Here is a 22,057-nt window from a genome sequence, read left to right on the forward strand (position 1 = left end):
GTTTTTTGTAAACAAACCTAATATAAATAAAAAAAAAATCGTAAATCATTTTGAAAAGGAAGGATTTGCTCGAAGTACAATATATGATAACCTAAAAAGACTTGAAACTGTTCAATCGTTTTCTGATAGAAAGCACCCTGGTCTTCCGACATCCTGGACTAGAGAAAAGAAAGCCGAATTAACGAGACTTGTCAACAATCGAAAAGGGGTCAGTCAGAGAAAAATAGGTATTAAATTCAGTGTAAGTCAATTGACAATTGGTCGTCAGTTAAAAAAAATGAATATTAAATATAGAAAACGTGAAAAGACTCCAAAATACACAATAGAACAACAAATAAAGGCAAAGAAAAGAAGCAGGAAACTAGTTAACCAACTCTATAACACAAAATCACTTTAGTCATTGATGACGAAAAATACTATAGTTTTGCAGGGAACAACATGCCTGGAAATTCTGGATACTACACAAACAACAAAAAGACATGCCCAGAAAGTGTTCGTTTTATAGGAAAAGAGAAATTTCCAAAAAAATTATTAATGTGGATGGCCATATCTGACCATGGTATGTCCGAGCCATTGTTTCGCACTTCCAAGGCTGTAGCGATCAATTCATCAATCTATATTAATGAATGTTTAGAAAAATGACTTCTTCCATTTATTCGCAAGTATCATGGAGACTTTAACTATTTATTTTGGCCAGATATAGCAAGTTCTCATTTTTCTAAAGATTCTCTAAATTGGATGGACCAATATGTCTATTACGTTGATAAAGAATCCAATCCCCCAAATGTGCCTCAAGCACGACCAATTGAAAATTTTGGGGGACATTGGGCACAAAAGGTTTACGAGGAAGATTGGCAAGCTTCAACAGAGCAAGTTTTGATTGATCGCACTAAACTAAAACAACAAGAAATTGATTTAAACTTTTTACAGTCGCATATGAAAGGCGTCAGAGCAAAATTGAGATCAATTGCAGATGGTGGTGTTTTTTCATATAAAAAATAATATATTTTTATTAAAAGATAAATGCTTTATTTAAAAAAAATATAATAGTAGTTTGTTTTTTTATTTATAAATAAGTTATTGACGTTTTTATTTTGTCCGATAACTTCCACATCACCCGTTACAGAACCTATTTAAGATACTTAACTGGCTGAAGAGACCTCTAAATGTTTTCAGCTAATTTTTTGTGTTTTATTCATAGCATGTGATTCCAAAAAATCTGGACAAATTAAATTCTAAAATATTTTTAGAAATATGACTTATTTTTTAAGTTTTGAACGATGTTTCAAAAAGAGCAATGTTCATAGAGTAATATTACAAAAAATTACAAATTTTCCATTCCTTGTCTGCGAACTGTATCAACTCTTGTAAAACTCTCCTTACCAAGTCGATGTACGCGCTCAATGTCGACATGTTTGAAGCAGTAGTTGATACGATTCCTTAGTTGGATCAAATTTTTAGATTCCCAACAATTAGCATATACTGCTCTCTTGATTTCATTCCAAAAATCTTCAATAGGTCGCAATTCTGATATGTTTGCAATATTTTGACTTCTGGGCACATATTCGACATTTTTGGACCTCAAAAATTCTTGAACTTTTTTTGGGTAGTGAGTTAATGCAAGGTTAAGCCAAAAAACTATTTCATCATCTTTATGAACAGTCTCTATAAATGGAAGCAAACATGATCTCAAACACTTGTCTATGTACACATTTTCATTGACAGCTTGACTGGAAGGTGCAACATAATGCTTTGACAATCCCTTTGGAGAAATCGCAACCCAAACCAATAATTTTTGTTCAATTTTTGATTTTCTTTTTAATTTAACATCATTTGGTGTCGTCGTAATATCTGATGAATAAAATCCACTGTTTCCTGAAATATTACAATTACTTAATCCAAAATATGATTCATTGTCAATGATCACCTGTTTTTTTCGAAAAATTTCAACCAATTTAGAGCACTTTGGACGAACAAGAGATTGTTGTTCAGGTGTTCTTCTTGGAGCCTTAATTTTTTTATGATAATGAATGATTGTCTTCTGCTTTATTGTTTTGCATATGTATGATTGATTGACATTGAATTTTTCAGCAAGAGAACGTTGACTGATTCCATGTTGATGGTCAATTTTTTTTTCCAATTGTTTGATCTTCTTTTTTGTCATCTTAACTGCTTTCCTACCGCTTCCAACTTGTCGTTTGGGTAATATGTTGTTGTCTTTTTGTTTTAGAATATTGTAGAGCATAGATCTTGGAATACTTTCTATCATAAAATGTTTTACAATTGCGCTTTTGGAAAGTTCTGGGTTAAATTCAATAAACTCGTACACTTGCTTTCTTACGTCATCTTGTTTCGAAGTAACTTTTTTCATCATTTCAAATTTGTTGCTCAGTATAAAATTAATGAGTTTTGTAGAGAATTTAATTCTCTACAAAATGGCGTGCGAGCCAATCAAAATTGATAAATTTACGCGGAGAAAAAATGGCGGGAAGTTTGTCCAGATTTTTTGGAATCACATGTTACATATAAACAAAATTCAAAGGGTACTTAATACAAAAATCGTTCTGTGAAAATTAAGGACCACCTTAACTTTATTGTTGATATCATGTTTACTGCAAATACTTTTAGAAAAACTAAACTCAAAAAATCAACAGTTGGTAAGATTTAAAAGCTTAAAACAGTTAAAAACCAGCTTTATTTAAATCAGCTTTATATTAGGCCTAATCAAGACACATGTAAAAAAAATTAAAAGAAATAAAGAAATTCAAATAAAATAAAGAAAGTCAAAATGAAATAAAGAAAATTTATATACATATAAATATATATGTGTGTGTGTGTGTGCAGACATAATAAATACATAATGTCAAAAATATAAAAACATTATGAACTTAATATATACAAAATTTTAGAATCTCATTGCCATACAGTATCAGAATCCGGGAATCAATATATTGGACTGTACTCAAGTATTCGCTCAATTTCTGACTCATATAGTCAGACTAAAGATCAACTAAGTTTAATACATCAATCAATGCAGAACGAAACTAATGTTTTAAAGAAATACACAGGTATGTACCTTTGTTTTTGAATTGATAATTTTTAAGTGGAGGAGCAAATTGTTGAGTTTATATCATCATACCATTTTTTTAAGCAAATATTTGGATTAAATTTTTATCCTTATTTTGTCCATCCTTTTTTTTTTTTAACAAATTAGTTTTCTTTTTTAATTGAATTTTTAAAGTTGGCACATCAAGTGAAACAAACATTGATCAATTGTATTGGATCAGACAGTTAGAACGAGGTTGAGGTTTTTATATTTTAGTATTAGTTAAAAACTATGCTGTAATTTAGATTTTATTATTTAGTAATTAAACATTTAAAACATTTTGTTTGAAATCATTGTTATAGGTACACAACTCTTTTATGATTTAACGCAAAAAAAACTTTCCACATACAGTTCTCATGCATTAGCTGCATTCAAAACAAAATTTGAGCGTGCATTAAAACGAAATGGTTTTCTAAATATTGGCAGATTTATAAAAAAATTAAAAGAACAGGTACAAACAGCATCAAGATCAGTTAAAAAAACAAGTGGTATGGCAGCAGTTTCTAGATTGTCAGAAGTGAGTTTTTTTTTACTTAGTTTTTTTAATTTTTAAGAGCTTTTGAGGTCTAATATTTGAGATCATTCATGAGATAACTAATTATTGTTCAATAATTCTTGTTTGTCTATTATTCTATTAGTAAAAATATATTCTGTTAGTAAAATATGTATTTAAAAATAAAGTAAATAAAATGTGTATTATAAAATAAAATATGTATAAACTAAAGTAAGTAAAATATGTATTATGAAATAAAATATGTATAAAATAAAGTAAATAAAATATGTATTATAAAATAAAATATGTATAAAATAAAGTAGATATGTATTATAAAATATGTATTATAAAATAAAATATGCATGAAATAAAGTAATTAAAATATGTGTTATAAAATAAAATATGTATGAAATAATGTAAATAAAATATGTATTATAAAATATGTAAAAAAATGCATTCTATTAGCAGGGGCGCCCAAAGCATTTTTTAGTCTTTGAGATAGCTAACTTCCAGACATGAAGCAAACTCCAAACATTTATATGTTTATATGTCAAATAAGGATTCTTTGCAAAAAATTGCGATGATTGGAGCGTGGGAACAAAACAGCTCCAAAAATTTAGCCTCCCCTGCCCCAATTGTGAGAGCAACAAGTTGATGAAATATTTTTTGTACTATTTTCAACTAGACTTATATTCATCGATAAATTTTAAGTTTCATAATATTATCTCTCAGAGTTCGAAAATTATGACAATATAAAATTTGCAACCCTCTCGAATTGAGGGGGGTTTAAAGTTTATATGGTCATAATTTTTGAACGCTAAAATATTTTATTATGAAATTTAAAATTTATCGATGAATATAAGTCTAGTTAGAAATAATACAAAAAATATTTCATCAACTTGTTGCTCTCACGTTTAGGGCAGGGGATGGCTAAATTTATGGGGCTTTTTTGTTCCCAAGCTCCAATCATCGCAATTTTTTGCAAAGCATTCTTATCTGACATAAGTATAAACATATAAATGTTTGGAGTTTACTCCATGTCTGGAAGTTTGCTATCTCAAAGACCAAAAAATGCTTTGGGCATTTGGTAATTGTCTATTAGTTAAAATTGTCTATTAGTTAAAATTATTTGTCTATTAGTTAAAATGTCTATTAGTTAAAATTATTTAATAATCTTGTTTAATTATTGTCTTATTTATATGTTTAATTATATCTGTCTATTAGTTAAAATTATTTAATAATCTTGTTTAATACTTATTGCTATTAGTAAAAAGTGACGTAATTTTTTTTTTTTTAATATATGAAAAGATTTTTTTCAGCATCAAGTTTTAATTTCTATTTTTCCAATTTCCAAATTTTCATTTTTTAACATTGAGTTTTAATTTACATTCATTGGTCCAGTTCTGTTTAACTTGAATGGGCAGCTAACCTGAGTCATTAACAAGTAATTTACTTGATAAGGAAATTTCTGCCAGATTATTAATATTGATAACAAACAGCTGGCACCAATATACCGACCCTTGAAAAATGCCACTTCAAAAAAATGAATTAAGTTCTTTAAACCTCAGGATTTCAATGCATTCTAAATATGCAAACAAAAAATAGTGTCATTTTGTCCACTAATCTTTAATCTTTGGCACATCTGCATATGAGGTTCGCTATCAAAATTTGTACTTACAAAATTTATGTGCTAGTGAACCAAAAGCCATCCTAATATATGAAGGAGTGCTGAGTTGGTGAACGGAATTCTTCTGCTTGCCCCTAAAAGCTTTGTCTAGGAGGCATTCTACAAGACAGTAGCTAGATGCAGTTGACATCTGCCCAAGATGAGTATTTTTATTAAGACACTATTTCTAAAGATTCTGCTTTAATTTTTTCTGGTTTAAGATCTTTGTTTACTTTTAAAGGAAGATTGTTTTTTTTTCTTGCAAATTTTTTATTTGTGCTGTCACCAACAACAGATAATTTTACATAGCCTGCAACTTTGTCAGCGACGTTTAGATTAAAATTGATTAAAGTGTAGCGATTTGTTGTTTTCTTTCGTTGCAAGGGTAACGAATACCATGACCGACTATTTGACGACGTTTTGAAAAAATAATTTTTTTTTTTTAAATAGAGACTCTTAAATTCAGTTTCCCTGTAAGTGAAAAGATTAAAAAATAACAGATAAGGGCTACATTTTGTTTTAGTTTCAAAGAACACAAGAGCAGGATCCACAAATTAAAACAAAACGTTTTTTTGTTGAGATTTTATGTAAGGTTATTATAATTTTTGAAGTTAATATTTTGACAAATTGTTTCGATATAAATAAATTATCAGACGGTTGATGTAATTTATTGAGAGTATTTTATTTGAATTACAACGTATTTTGTGCCAATCTTTGTGGCAGGTTAATGCCTCTTAATTAAAAAATGTGATTGTGGAACTAAAACGAAACTATCTTCAAAAAACGCTTTTAGCAATCTCCTAGTTAAAGGAAATTAATTTTTGAGAAAAAATCTTTATTATAAACATGCCCTATTGTTTATAATAAAATTTCGAATTTCATCAAAATATAGTTTGACTCTCAAAAGTTCACGTTTAGAACCCGTAACAGTTGAAAACAAACCTCACTAAATACGGTTAATTTGTTTTCAACTGTTTCTATCTCATGTCAATCAACTGGAAAATATGCTTGATAAAAATCTGAGATAAAAAATAACTTTAAATTAAAACTTTTAGCTATAAGATTGCATTAAGAAAAAGAAAAAATAGCAGTGTAAGGGAATATTATTAACCTCAGTGCATTATTAAATTTTTATAAATATTTATTTACTTTAATTATTTTTCAATTTTTTCAAAGTAATTTTGTTAGATTAATCTTTTCATTTAATTGTTTTCCTGTTTTCATTCTAGGCGATTGTATCTTTGTTTAGCAAGCCAAACCAAAAATTAGATTTAGTTGCTAATCGTATCAAAGAGATGGAAAAATATGTAATGAATATTAACGGAATGGTTCGCACCTGTAAACATTAATGATTGTCATAATTGTCTCTTTATCTTTTTGATGCCCGACTTTAATCCCACAAGCCCCAAACTTTATTTTACAGTCCCTATTATAAATACTGTAATATTTTAAAGGAAATAAAAAGCAAAATCTATTGTTTTAAAAGTTAGTTTTTATTTTAACGATTGTATTTTATTCTACTTTGTTATTTTATTTTTTATTTTGGTAAAGCTAAAATTAAATCAGGTGCTTTGTCTAACTGTATTAAAGTTAATGATAAAATCTTATATGCTCCATGCGAGATAGCAGATAGCAACTAAATAAGCATTTTAATTTAGCGGGGTCTAACTTGGCAAAAAATATTTTATATACTAATAAAACCTTTGAAATTTTACCTCAAAAAAACAAATCATAATTGCATTGAAATGTCTTTTCAGGAATTTGAGGCTGCTTTTAAAACGATTAAACCAAATAAAGCAATAGGATTCGACGATATCAACGGAAACGTCGATATCGTCGAATCCTATTGCTTTATTTGGTAAATAACTATATCTGTTCTTCCTGTATTTTCAAAAATTTTAGAGAGAATCTTATATAACAAAATCAACTCGCATCTTTCTGTAAATAATATATTATTTAATAATCAATATGGTTTCAAAAAAAAAAGCTCCACCGAACATGCGATACACACGTAGTATTAACAATTTGTTTAATAAATCTGAATATAAATAAGGAATTTTTATTGATTTATCAAGCTTTTGATACTATTGACTATCAAATTCTTAATAAAAAGCTCGAACTTTATGGAAACAGAAGTCGTTTTAAAATAGGTAAAGAGTTATTTAAATAATCGTGCTCAACATGTACAAATTGATGCTAAATCAAAATGTTACTTGCGGCTCGCCACAATGTTCTATACTCGGACTTTCCAGGATTTTCTTTTACTTATATGAGTCAAAGATCTCCATAAAGCATCCAGCCTGAGGACAATAATGTTTGCCGTCGACACAAATTTATTTTTATCGCACAGCAACATTACTATATTATTTAAAACTATGAGCTTAGAACTTAAAAAAGTTTCCAACTGGTTCAAAGTTAATCAACTTTCAGTAAATATTGACAAAACTTACTGGACTCTATTTCACCCACTATTCAATAATACCGTACAAAACGCCTTCTATATCCATTGATAATATTCAAGTAAAAAGAGTAAAAACTACACAGCAAAAAATAGAGAACAGAAAAAGTTATTCATTATTGGAGATATAAACATAAATATTTTAATGTACAACGAGCATGCTATTACTAAAAATTTCTTTGACAACATGTTTCAACTTAATATCTTCCCCATTATCAACAAATCTACCAAGGTAACTTCCAAAGGCTCACATTGCTCTTTAAATTTCAATAAAATAAATCAAGACAAACTTGAAATAGCTATTAAATCACTTAAAATCTAGTCCCCAGGAATCGATGATATCTCTTGCAAAGTAGTGTCGTATGTTTTTGAGAAGATACGTAATCCGATTTACCAAGTATTTAATTCATCAGTTTCAACAGGTATTGTACCTGATAAACTAAAAATCTCTAAAATTATACCAATCTATAAATCTGGAGAAACCAATTCTTTAAACAATTATAGATCAATCTCTATCCTTTCGGTATTCTCAAAACTTTTAAAACGAATAATCTATAATAAATTAAATGAATATTTAAAAACTAACAAAATTCAAAAGCGACACTCAACTGAGCATGCAATCCTTGACCTCTCAAATAGGATAAGTAGATCATTTTAAAAAATAATTCACATTTAGAATTTTTATTGATTTTTCAAAGGCATTTGACACTGTCAACCATGAGATTTTACTAACAAAAATGAAAAACTATGATGTAAAAAATCAAGCTTTAAATTGGTTTAAAAACTACCTTAATAATAGACAACAGTGTTTTATTATAGATAGAAAAAGCAACTCAAATTTACTAAAAACAAAATTTGGTGTACCCCAAGGTTCCATTCTTGCTCCTCTTTTGTTTCTTATTTATATAAACGATCTTCCAAACGCCTTTAACATCTTTAAAACTATAATGTTTGCCGACAATACAAACTTATTTTACTCGTCAGAGTCAATCGAAACCTCTATAAAAAAACAAATGTTAAACTAAAAAAAGTTAATATATGGTTTAAATCAAATAAACTGTCACTCAATTTAGAAAAAACTAAGTATATACTATTTCACTCTAATCAACAAATTAAAAAAATACCCCTGAACCTACCAACAATTAATATAGAAAATATAACGATCAAAAGAGCTCTGAATACAAAGCTTTTAGGAGTTCTAATTGATGAACACATCTCCTGGAAACCCCACAAATAATACATAAACACAAAAATATCAAAGAACATAGGTTTACTTTACAAGGCAAGACCAAAAGTCTAAAACTTATCTACTTTTCATACATACATAGCTATCTCATGTATGCCAATATAGCATGGGTCAGTACCCACAAATCTAAATTAAAACCACTTACGTCAAAAACACGCTTCAAGACTAGTATACAACAAAAACAAACTTACTCATGCTCAACCCTTACTGGAACAAATGAACGCACTAAATATATTTCAAATAAATATTTTTCAAAATATACTTTTTATGCTTAAATATAAACTCTGGTTGAAGAACATTTTACAGCACACTTTTTTAAAAACAATATAAATAAATACAATACAAGAGCAACAGGCAACTTTAAGATATCTTTTGAAACCACAAGACTCTCAAAATTCTCAAGTACATATCGTGGTCCCTATTTATTTAACAAATTAGTTTCCAGAAACGAATCACTATTAAACTTAAACAACGAACACTCACTAAAAAAAAAACCTAAAAAAACTACAATAATCAAATTAAACAACTATAAGGAATTTTTTTAAATCTGAATAAAGAAATAAATAAATGTAACTTAACTTTTAATACAAATCGATAAAAAAATAATGCTAATAACAAGGTACATATGTAACACATACATATATACCTCGTATGCAACTGATTTTTTATGTGTATTACACGTCAAAGAAAAAGGTACTCGATGACTAGACTGACTTAAGTCTTCTGCGAGCTTCCTATAACTACAAATAAGTAATTCTTTTTATCAATCTTACACAAATTCCTTTTTGATCATATTTATACACTAATATTATTTTGAAATGTGGTAAATAAACTTGTAGTGAAACATCTAAACTCTCCTTCGAAAAATCAGCAGATTTATTTTTATTTATTGTATTTTTTATTTTAATTGGAATAATATAAAGATATATTTCTCGAATTATTTTTACGTACAAATTATTATATTGTCGTAATTGGTATTTATTTTATTCATGTCTCGGAGTTGTACGCAACTATATTTTTATTTACCTAGTATATTTCGAACTTTGTATTTATGAATTTATATTTGTATATCTTTACCGCCAATCAGTGATTGGTTACTTGTAAATACTTTGTAGTTGTAAAATAAACATGTATAAAAAAAAAATAATAAAAAAGCAGCTTTTAGGAATATATATTGATGATAATCTTACATGGAGATTTAATTAGAATTTAAGCAACAAAATTTTTTAAAGTATTGGAATATTATACAAATCAAAAAGCTATTTAAACATGCACACTTTAATGCGACTGTATTGTTAACTTATTCTCTGCCATATCAACTATGCAAATATTGCATGGAACAGTACTAACAAAATTAACAACAACAACTACAACAACAAGATATTTATTCTCCTTTATAAATCATACAACAATATTATAATAATAATAAATATAATAATAATGATTATTAAAAAAAAAAAAATCATAATTCTATTGATTGTAGTAGGTAAAAATATTTGATTAATAAAAAATATATATATATATATATACATATATATATATATATATATATATATATATATATATATATATATATATATATATATATATATATATATATATATATATATATATATATATATATATATATATATATATATATATATAGTATATATATATATATATATATATATATATATATATATATATATATATAATAATATAAAATAATATGTATATATTAATAATAATAATAATAATAATAATGAGTAAAATAATTATAAGTATTTAATAATAATAACTAAATGATTGATAAGGATGGTGACACTCAAACAGAATACTGATCAAAGGAGTGACACCAGTTTTTAAATATAATTTGATTAATAATAAACATACACACATAGAACATACGTAAACTAAGTAAACATTTAAAAATAATACTTTGATGATAATGTTAAAAAATAAACAAACAAGAAGTTGATAATAGTTGTAGTAATCATAATTAAAAAAGTTTCTTGCGTAGCTCATCAATAAAAAAATTCCACGAAAGATAGCAGTCAATCAAAACACCGAGATATTTGATAACTTATGTAGGATATAACCGTTTATTATTAATTTTGATTTTAATTTTAGAATTGTTGTTTAGATTGTATTTTTTCTAGAATATGAAAAAAATATAAGTTTTTTTGGCGTATAAGTTATTGAAGTATAAGGTTAGCATTTAACCAGTGAACAATACCTTTTATATCCGAATTCATGTTTTTACGTAGAGAATTATACGATTTGCTGATATGCAATAGGTTTGTGTCATTAGCGAATAGATGAATTGACGAGAAGTGAATAGAGTTGTTTAGGTCGTTAACATAAATTAAGAACAAAAGAGGACCCAGAACAGAACCTTGAGGAATACCGCATACATTAGTATGCGGTATTCCTCAATTAGATTTATTAGTAGAATTATAACCATTAATACTTAGAAACTGTTTCCGATCTGTAATATAAGATCGAAACCAGTCCCTTACAACACCACGAATACCATAGTGTTCTAATTTAGAAATCAAAATGTTATGATAAACGGTATCAAAAGCTTCTTGTAAATCTAAAAAAATACCACAAACAAAATGACCAGTGTCGAGAGTTTTTCTGATATTTTCAGTTATACTTATCAGTGCATGGCAGGTAGAATGTTTTGAACGAAAACCAAATTGAAATTCATTTAAACAGTTAAAAGAGTTTAGAAAAGAGTGCACTCAAGAATACATTAGTTTTCCAAGAAGCCTACTAATGTTAGGTAAAAGAGAAATAGGTCTGTAGTTAGTATATAAAAGTTTAGAGCCGTTTTTAAATATTGAAATAACACAAGATAATTTTAAAACATTCAGAAAAGTTCCATTTATGAATGATATATTAAATAGTTTAGAAAGAATATTTGAAAATTCATAGTTAAAATCAATAAGAATGTTAGTGGGAATGTTGTTTTGGCCTATTGATTTTTTCGGCTTCAAACTAGATATAAGAGATGAAACTTCAGGAATATTTGTTGGAGATAGAAGTAGGCTATGTAAACTTGGATATTTAAGATATTTTGTATAGTTTATGTAAGACGAATGAGTATTGGATTTAAGTTTTTGTGCGACGTTTGTAAAAAACGTGTTAAACTTTTCAGAGATAAGATTTGCTTCAATTACATATCTTCAATTACATATCATACATTATCTTGTGAACAGTTGGGAGATAAGGGATTAGAGTTTTTGACATTTATTAAATTATTAATTCCTTTCCAAATTTCGCGAAGATTTTTTACATTTTCTGTAAAGAACTTTTTAAAATGGATTTTTTTACTGAGCTTAATTAAGGTAATTATCATGTATTTATATTGTTTGAAAGTAGTTTTAAATGTGTTTATGTTCCTAATATCTTTTGATCTTAACATTTCTTTTTAAAAAAAAGATTGCGTATTTGAATCGATTTTAAGATTCTCTTTGTAATCCAAGGTTTAAACCGACGCTTGAAGTTCTTAATACTAATTTTTTTAAGTGGTGCGTAGCAGTTCAAAATCAAGGTTGTTTCAGAAATAAACATTTGGAAACAAGATTTTAACATCACTGTTCTCTATAAGATAATCCCAATTAATTTTTAATAAATCCGATTTGAAGTTTTTTTTATTGAAGTTTTTAAAATTTCTGCGGTATAAATTGTGATTGCTTGGTATAAATAACTTATTAAAATTAGGACAAATACGAAATTGACGTAAGTGATCAGAAACTGAAGTTGTCAAATTTCCTGAAATAATTTCATTAGTTGTTAAATTAGAAAAAATATTGTCAATGATTGTAGCAGAGTGGTTAGTTATTATGGTTGGCAAAGTGATAAAAGAGCGAATATTATAAAAAGAAAGCAAGTTTAAAAAATCAGACGTTGCAGTGTCATTATTTGATTGTATCAGATCAATATTATAATCACCTAGTAAGAAAACCGATTTATTTTCAGCATTTAATCTTTGATGTAGGACAGACATGATATTTCAAATAATAAATGAAATAAAATAAAACTAAGTATCAAATAAATAAAAGTAAAAGTTTTCTAGTTACAAACTGTGGTCCATGAATATGGAATCATTTTCAATATAAAAATATTAGAGACCTAAAAAGCATTTCATCGATTAAACGGTAAACTAAAATGCATTTTACTTAATTACTTACATATATATTATAGTTTACAGTATTTGTTTTTAGATTTTTTAATTTTTTTTTTCTTTTTTTTCTTATTTGTTTTAATATTTTTGTTTACAATTTTTTACACTAAAAAAAAATTTGAGCTTTATTGAACTTTTATTTTATTTTAAAAATTAATGTGTTTTTAATGAGTGCCTAAAGGGGCTCTATGAAAAGATTGTGATGATAAACGCATCATCCTTACCTTCTTTGAGTCCCTGACTGATTATAACAGTATATATATATATATATATATATATATATATATATATATATATATATATATATATATATATATATATATATTATATATATATATATATATATATATATATATTATAAAATAATTAAAAACGTTTTTATCAAGGTTTTAATGTTTAGGATGTTATTTATTTTTTACATAACTGTATGAAAATTTGTAATATTGTTTTATCAGTGAAATAAAATTTAATAATAATAAAAGAATAATAAACTTTTCATCGTCATCAGAGACATGTAGCACCTTTAGTTGATTCTTGTAAACGTCGATTACAAGAAAAATGAATGTTTTAAACATATATAAACTTAACGTATATAATATTCTTTGTTTTATGTACAATTGTAAAACAAAATTATCTCCGTCTACTTAGTTTATTTGTAACAAAGCAAAAAAATAAATACGATCTACGAAGTGATGATTTTTTGATGCAACCATTTTCGAAAACTAATCATAGTCAATTTCGCATATCATTTCGTGGACCGTATCTTTGGAACGAAATTGTCTTAAATAACTTTGATTTTTCTTTTGAATGGAATTACATATCTTTTAAAAAAAAAGTTTAAAGAAGTTGTTTTTGAAATTATGAAATTGAGCAGCCGAAGCGCAGTGGTTTGCGCGCTTGCCTCAGAAACTCCGATGTTCAACGCCACCTCCCTGGACAAGTTTAATAACATCAGTACGGAAGGAAGCGTGAACTTCCTTTCAAATGCTCTTCCCCGGTGCTTTATGATAAGACCGTAAGGACTTCTTGGGGCACCTAAAATAATTAATTAAAAAAAAAAATTGACAGTATACAAATTTACTTTTAAAACCTTGTTAATTCTTTTTATCTATTATTTATATCGTTTATATGATTTGTAATGTATGATTTAAAATGATCGTTTCGTATGATTTTTAATTCTATTATTTACGATCTGCAAGCCTATTGGTGGAATGCAAGAAGCGAACTTGAAATTTGAAGTCATACTTCAAGTCTGAAATTTGACTTAAGCAAATGCAAAGAGCGACAACTTGAACTCAAGCTATATTTGAAAACCGGCCGTTTTCAAGTTTTTCAAGGTAGACTTGAAAAGCCAACTTCAAAAACCAAAAAATTTTCCGAATGCAAGAAGCAAACTTGAGTTTTCAAATCATACTTCAAATCTGAAGTCTGACTAAAATGTAATGCAAGAAACAAACTTCAAATAAATTCGTTCTTGAAAAATCAGATTTCAAGTTATATTTTGAAGTTAGATAAAACCAGTCTTGAAAGCAAACTTGAAATTAAAAAACCAATTGCCATTATCATTTTGTAAATGTGTGGTAAAATGTAGTTATACCAAATTAAATATATATATATATATATAAGTATATATATGTATTTATATGTCTATATCTATATATATATATATATATATTATATATATATATATATATATATATATATATATATATATATATATATATATATATATATATATATATATATATATATATATATATTTATGTATAAATTAGTAGAAACACTTATCTTATATTTGCTTCGGCGTGCTGTTTCTCTTTCCGTAAATTCATCAGGAAGATGATGATAAACCAACAGAAGAATTTTTGTAGGTTCATTATCATCTTCCTGATGAACTTACAGAAAGAGAAAGACATAAAATATAAATAAATAAAACTTCAATTTTATAAAAAGATTAAAGAATTAAGGGTTCTTCAAAAGAAATTTTGTCTGTTTGTATTCGGTGGACTAGATATGTTCAAGGATCACAAGTTTTTACCAATTCAACAAGTTTTAGAAGCTCATCAGCATATCCATTTTATAGGGGACAATGCCTTATATTAACCAGCGCTGGTGTTTGCAATATCCCTTTACAAATAAAACCAAAAAAGTTTATAGACATTATTGTATCTTGCTTTGCTTCGCAACATTACCTTTCTACAAAATGATCTTTGGGTACACGATGAAATGTAAAATTATAATGAGGAAAATGGTTCTAAAGCATCTACGAAAGGCTTTGAAGGAGAAATTAAAATAGTGACTCGATTCTTTTTATAAATATTTATCTTATCGAAGAATAAAAACATAGATAATCGAAAAATATTAACCAAGAACTTTTTATATTTTTTAGAGATAAAGTAAATCTAGAACTCAATCAATAAAAAACATTCAAAGAACATAGAAACGCTCTAATAAAATAATCCTTAAAATTGTGTTTATTAAAATCGGTATATTATCATGTAACTCTGTCAATTTTTTGAAAATTTTTATTTTAATGTCATTATACTTTTGTTACTTTTTTGGCTTTTCTAGTTCTTCAAGTTTTCTGATAATATCAAAAGACCTTGCTTCAAATATCTATTCCCAACGTAATTAGTGTTTGCTAGCAGCCTTGTAGGAGTTAAATTTTTTTTTTATAATAATAATTTCAACAAGAAAAATTAATAACAAAAACCTTGAATTCGACATATATGCTTTGCTGATAACCGCATAGTATATATGTCATTTGAATGTTAAGCAGCTGTTACGTCGTAGAAAGTCTTGGACTAAATAGAAGGTAACACAAACAGTTTCATTTAAATGTGATTTTTCTATTAAATTACCAAATTTTATTATAAATAAAATACAAAAGTAAAAATTGTTTTTTTTTGTAACACCCATTAATCTATTCTTGCAAGTTAATATTTTAAAGTATAAAACTCAGAAGTATTAATTAAAAATATATAGTTAATTTACTTTATTGAAAAGGTTCTCCTTTTTCAAATACTCTGCCGCTACTGGTTGCAAAGTTTTTTTTTCCGATTCCGCCTTCAAATCAACGTCTTTTAAGTTTTTCAAGTTTGACTTTCAAGCGCAATTTTGAAATTTTCAAGTTTCGTTTACGCATTTGCTCAAGTTTTTTTTTCAAGTCAACTTGACAAAGTCAGACTTCAAAGTTCAAGTCGAACTTCACTCAAGTTTGCTTCTTGCATTCCACCCTATATTGTTATCATATTATCTGTCTATAATATTTTTAAGAAATTTTTTTGTAAATTTTTTTATTTTTTATATCTTTATTTTTTCATTAAACCCTTTTTTCTTGACATGATTTATAATTCATTTATTTACCATCTGCAAGCCTATATTGCTGTTATATTATCTGTCTATATTATCTTTCAGAAATTTTTTGTAAATTTTTAATTTTTTTATTTCAATTTTGTTATTCTTCTATTATTGCAAAATTTTAACTTTTTTATTTACTACGTGAAATAATTAACATGTAAATATGTAACACGTCATTCTAAAGCAGTTTTCGGCGACATGACCTTACGGTCTTTATGAGTTTCCGCGTTTTGTTTTTTAATATATATATATATTAAAAATCTTCACTAGTAATTGTTTATATTATTATAATTTAGATTGTAAGTTTTATGAAATATTAACGAAATGTTTTAAATGTAATAAAGAACTAAATTAAAAAAAGAAAAACTTTCTTATTATTAGCTAGCAATATTTATAGTTTTAATTTATATTTTATCAAGCATTATATTTTATCTCGTCATATATTACCAACAAACCAAAATTATATATTAGACTGAGATAATTATATTACCTAATTATCTCAGTCTAATATAATATATGCATATCGTCGGTATACAAGGGAAATGCACTAAGTCCATTTTTGGCAGTATGGAGTTATTTATACCATTATTTATTGTTTTAAATTCTCTATCGTTTGATATACCACACAAGTTTAATAAATCAATTATTAATGAGTTATTAAGATTTTTTATTTCAACGATCACACAAAAACTTATTTTAATTATTACGCAAAAACTTATTTGTTAATTATGTAATGATATTTTTTGGACTAAGTACATTTCCTTTGTATACCGCCGATATGATAAATAGGCATACAATATTTAGGCGTGTAATATATAGATACATAATATACATGTATATATTATATAAGTAAACAATATATACAGGCCTGTAGCAACCAGGTGGGCAGCAGTGGCATTTGCCCCCCAAAAATTTTTCAGACAAATAATTTTGAAGAAATTGACTAAAAAAATGACAAAAAAAATAAAAAAAGGTCCTTGAAACTATTTCAGGGTAGTACTGCACCCCCCCCCCTCCTAATATAATTTTTGTTCCTACGGCACTGATATAGGCATATAATATATAAGCAGATAATATATAGGTATTTGCTTGAAGCTTAATAAAAAAAAGTTTTTAAAACTAATATAACAAAGTATATTTTTGTCAAAGCAATATTAAAACGAACAAAATTATCTTAAAACGGTAGGCTGAATAAGTGCGAACTTGTATAAATGCGAAGCGTAGCAAAAACTGAGATATGCGCGAATTGGCATAAGTGCGCCTATAGAATTTGCGAGCAAAGGCATAAGTGCGACTTGGCATAAGTGCGAAGCAGTTACAAAAAACTGGCTTAAGTGCGAATTAGCACTTATGTCAGTTCTTTCAAGTTGCTTTGTGACAAGACTGTTAGATCTTCTAGAAGTACCTTATTAACTCATTTAAAAAAATGAAAAACTATCTCTGTTTATTACTAATCTATATTAGGTTATTGGTAATCTATATTAGGTTGTTCCCCCAGCGTTTCGAACGCAACCTAATATTTAAATATAACTTTCTTAATCACTTAGAATTTCTCTTAGCCAAGTTTTGTTTTGAAATGATTTGTTTAGTTGTAAAGTATTATGATGCTATATTGTAAAGCGCATTTTCTTCAATTATCATATATTTAATTCTGAAACACAATTTCTTCAATTATCTTATATTTAATTTTAAAACACAATTTGTCAATATTTTCAATTTGCTAACAACTAATTTGTTTAAAATTATTAAATCGCTTTGTATATTATATATTAAATCTTTTTTTATTAAAGCTTTGTATATTTTGTATATTAAATCGCTTTGTATATTAGTATTTGAGTATATTTAATGAAACACTTTAATATATACGTTAATTAAATATAGGCAAAATGAGAAAAAAATTAATAAACTATTTCTCGTAATCCAAGTGATCTAGCAGTTTATGGATCGCATTTATACAAAATGTTACACGGATCATGTTATGAAAAAAAAAATTAAGGTCTCAACAATAAGTGGAAGGTGCTCAAATATGTCTCTGAATCTGGAAACATATTTCTTGTTGTAATTCATACGTACAACGCAGTGAAATAAGAAAAGGTGTAAAATAGAGTAAAAATGGGATCGTTAACGATTCAAAGACGTAATCAAATTCAGTAACTAATTATGCCGCTGCGCGTTTCATATATTCTTTTGTATATGCTATTTAAAATCTAATTTTTTTTTTGCTTTAAAAACATTATACATATTTTCAACAACTATATATATATTCACTTCTTTTTATATGTTGCAGGTAATAATAACAAAAATGTAATAACGGCATCGAAAATTTTTCAATAGAAATAAAATAAAATATTTAAATGAACATAAAAACAGTTTTTGATGGTAAAATTTGACAATTAGCACCCCCTCACCCCACCCCAGTCTTAACGTATGCGGGCCAGGCACGGCCCTGAGTGAAACGAGAGAAAATTTCATCAGTTACAATTGGGTCACCGAGATTCCCACTCAACCATATCTAATTTTGATAATATTTTATCAGTGTGTAGTTAAACATATTTTATCGACATTGCCAAAGTTTCAGGTCAAAATGTTTGTTATTTCGGATTTTGTAGTACTTTTTGTAAGGCTTACCCAAATATCAATATCAGTCAGTTGCTAAAAATCGTATTTTTGAGGTCTTACATTTTTCCAATAACGGGGTAATATATCTTAAAAACGTAGATTCTTAATAAACCTAAGGTTTATTAAGAATCTACGTTTTTAAGAATCTAAGTTTTTCTTTTAAAATTATCGAATCTAAGTTTTTCTTTTAAAATTAAGTTAGCAATTAATTATCCTCCCTCCTTGAGAAAAATAAAAAATAAAATGTAAAAAAAAACAAAAAAAAACTAAACATTTAAAAAAGTAGTAAAATGCTCAGAAAAAAGACTTAGTTCAACTTTTAACTTATGAACATTTTCAAAATATATATAACCATTTAAAATTACAAAGGCTTGCTCTGAACAAAAATTGAATAGAAGCCAAAATGATTACTACATGCAACACTCATGTTTTAAAATTCTTCCAGTGCCTGATAAAAGGTAAAAAAAATAATTAATATCACTCAATTTATCGAAGAACTCCAAGTCGATATTATGTCAACAATAAAAAAACCGTTCTTGTTATGGAATTTAAAAAAACAAAGAAAAACATTAAAACTTTGATGGAGGAGAATACTCCGATTGTTTTCCAAAATTCTTACTATGATAAAGAAATCGCAACTATTGAAATTTTGACAAGATCTTCAAGATTTCACATAAGTTTATATTTTTAAGATATTATATTACGATTAATTATTGCAATATATATATATATATATATATATATATATATATATATATATATATATATATATATATATATATATATATATATATATATATATTAATAGAATTAAATTTTTTTTTAAATTATATTTTAAATAAAGAAAGAAAGAAATAAAAAAATAAATAAATAAAAAAACTTAAAAAAAGTATATATATATATATATATATATATATATATATATATATATATATATATATATATATATATATATATATATATATATATATATATATATATATATATATATATATATATATATAACAAAAACAAAAAGATAAAAAGTGAATGCACGCACTCACATATAAATAAATGCCAAACAATTAGGGGTACTTTTTACATAAGATTTCAAGAACATATAGTATAAACTTTTTTACATCCTCCGTAATAAACAAATGATAAAATTAAATCTTGTAAAAATTTACAATAAAAATTTTTTTTCTATATGTATATATATAAAATTAATAAATATATTCATAATTATATAAATCAAATCATAAGAGTACTCTTAAAAGAAATTTAATTCTTAAAAATACTTAAAAAAAATTTAATTCATTGTTGTTTAGTAAAAGAGTTTGCCTAAGTTTTGTTTTAAATTGGTTAAGCGAAAAGAGTGTTTTAAGATCATCATTTAAAAGTGTATTCTATAATTTAGGTGCTCGATTTGTAATTGAGTATTTAGTGGCTGAATAATAGGTTTTGGATTGACTAAAGTTATTTTTTTAGAATCTTGTGCTGTATATATGATTTATTTTTTTAAATATTGAGTTTTCTATAAAGTATTTTTGTATGGGAGAGTCGACCTTCATTTGTAATAATCCTAGTAGCGTGTTTTTGTTTGCAGAGAAGTTTATTTATTTTTGTAAAGTTGGTGCTGCACCAAGCAATATTTGCATAGTTTAGGCAACAATGTATAAATGAAAAGTATATGTATTTCAAACAAGATTGGTTTGAAAACTGTTTAGCTTTATACAGTATACCAATATTTTTTTAAATTTTATTCTCAATTACATTTATATGTTATATCCAATTATTATTTTCATCTTGAATTACGCCCAAGAATTTTAACGATATTTCCCTTTTTTTAAAATTATTATCAATAAAAAGATTCGGTAGTTTCCATGGAATATTTTTTTTTAGAAGCATGATGGAATAATGTGTATTTAGTTTTATTAATGTTTAGGGATAGTTTATTGGATTTAAACCATTGGCTTAGTTTATCAAGTTCTTTGTTTACTGTTAAAAAAAAAATATTAATGTCTTCATTGGAATAAAACAAGTTATTATCATCAGCAAATAAAATTGAGTTTAGGATATTAGAAAAATTATTTAAATCATTAATATATACTAGAAATAAGAGGGATCCTAGTATTGAACCCTGGGGAACACCGCATGTGATAGTCATATTATCCATTTTTGCACCTTCGTATGAAATATATTGCTTCCTGTTTAACAAGTAACTTTTAAACTAAGCCAAGTTTGAATTTCTTATACCGTAGATTTCGAGTTTGAATAAAAGAATTATATGATCAATTGTATTAAAGGCTTTGCTTAGATCTATAAAAACACCTAAAGTATACTTTTTTTTTCATTAAACCCTTTAAATTTATCATGTACAAGATGTAAGATTGCGTGATCAGTAGAATGACCAGATTTAAAACTAAATTGTTTAATGTACAAAATATTATTTTTGCTTAAGGAAGAATAGAGTCAAATTTACATTATTCGTTCTAGAATTTTTGAAAAACATGTAAGAATTGAGATCGATTTATAATTAGTAACGTCATAAGGATCACCTGATTTTAAAATTGGGACAACTCTAACGATTTTAAATTTTCCGGAAAAACTCCCTTTTTTAAATTAAATATATACAAGAGTGGGATTGTAATGAGTTTTGTTGAATTTATAATGATGCTACTACTTGTATCGTCAACTCCTGTACTTTTTTTGGGCTCGATTAAAGAAACTGCGACTAATAATTCTTCTTCAGTAAGTTTCTTATTTGACATAATATTAGTGTTATTAAAAACCAAGTATGCATCAATGCTGGTTTGTGAGGATTCAATTTTTGATGCTAATGAAGGACCAACATTTACAAAAACTGAATATTGCAATGATTTTTAATGAAGTTATTTAAATTCAATTTTAATTTTATATATTTATGTAAATAAATTACTTGTGTTTTATTCATTAT

The 22,057-nt window shown here is 26.1% G+C and overlaps 1 protein-coding gene across 4 annotated transcripts in view; it reads left to right on the forward strand.

The window, feature by feature from the left end:
- LOC101240776 (uncharacterized) overlaps window positions 1-6,750 on the forward strand; it is a 139,064-nt gene extending 132,314 nt beyond the window's left edge. For all 4 annotated transcript variants that reach the window (XM_065813150.1, XM_065813149.1, XM_065813148.1 and 1 more), the window contains exons 25-28: window positions 2,910-3,068; window positions 3,242-3,301; window positions 3,409-3,623; window positions 6,495-6,750. In XM_065813150.1, coding sequence (XP_065669222.1) covers window positions 2,910-3,068; window positions 3,242-3,301; window positions 3,409-3,623; window positions 6,495-6,614 — 554 coding nt within the window. In that variant the 3' untranslated portion in view covers window positions 6,615-6,750. The remainder of the gene's footprint in view (window positions 1-2,909; window positions 3,069-3,241; window positions 3,302-3,408; window positions 3,624-6,494) is intronic.
- Window positions 6,751-22,057: the final 15,307 nt, after the last annotated feature.

Source organism: Hydra vulgaris, chromosome 12, assembly GCF_038396675.1.
Source record: "Hydra vulgaris chromosome 12, alternate assembly HydraT2T_AEP".
Taxonomy (NCBI): Eukaryota; Metazoa; Cnidaria; class Hydrozoa; order Anthoathecata; family Hydridae; genus Hydra; species Hydra vulgaris.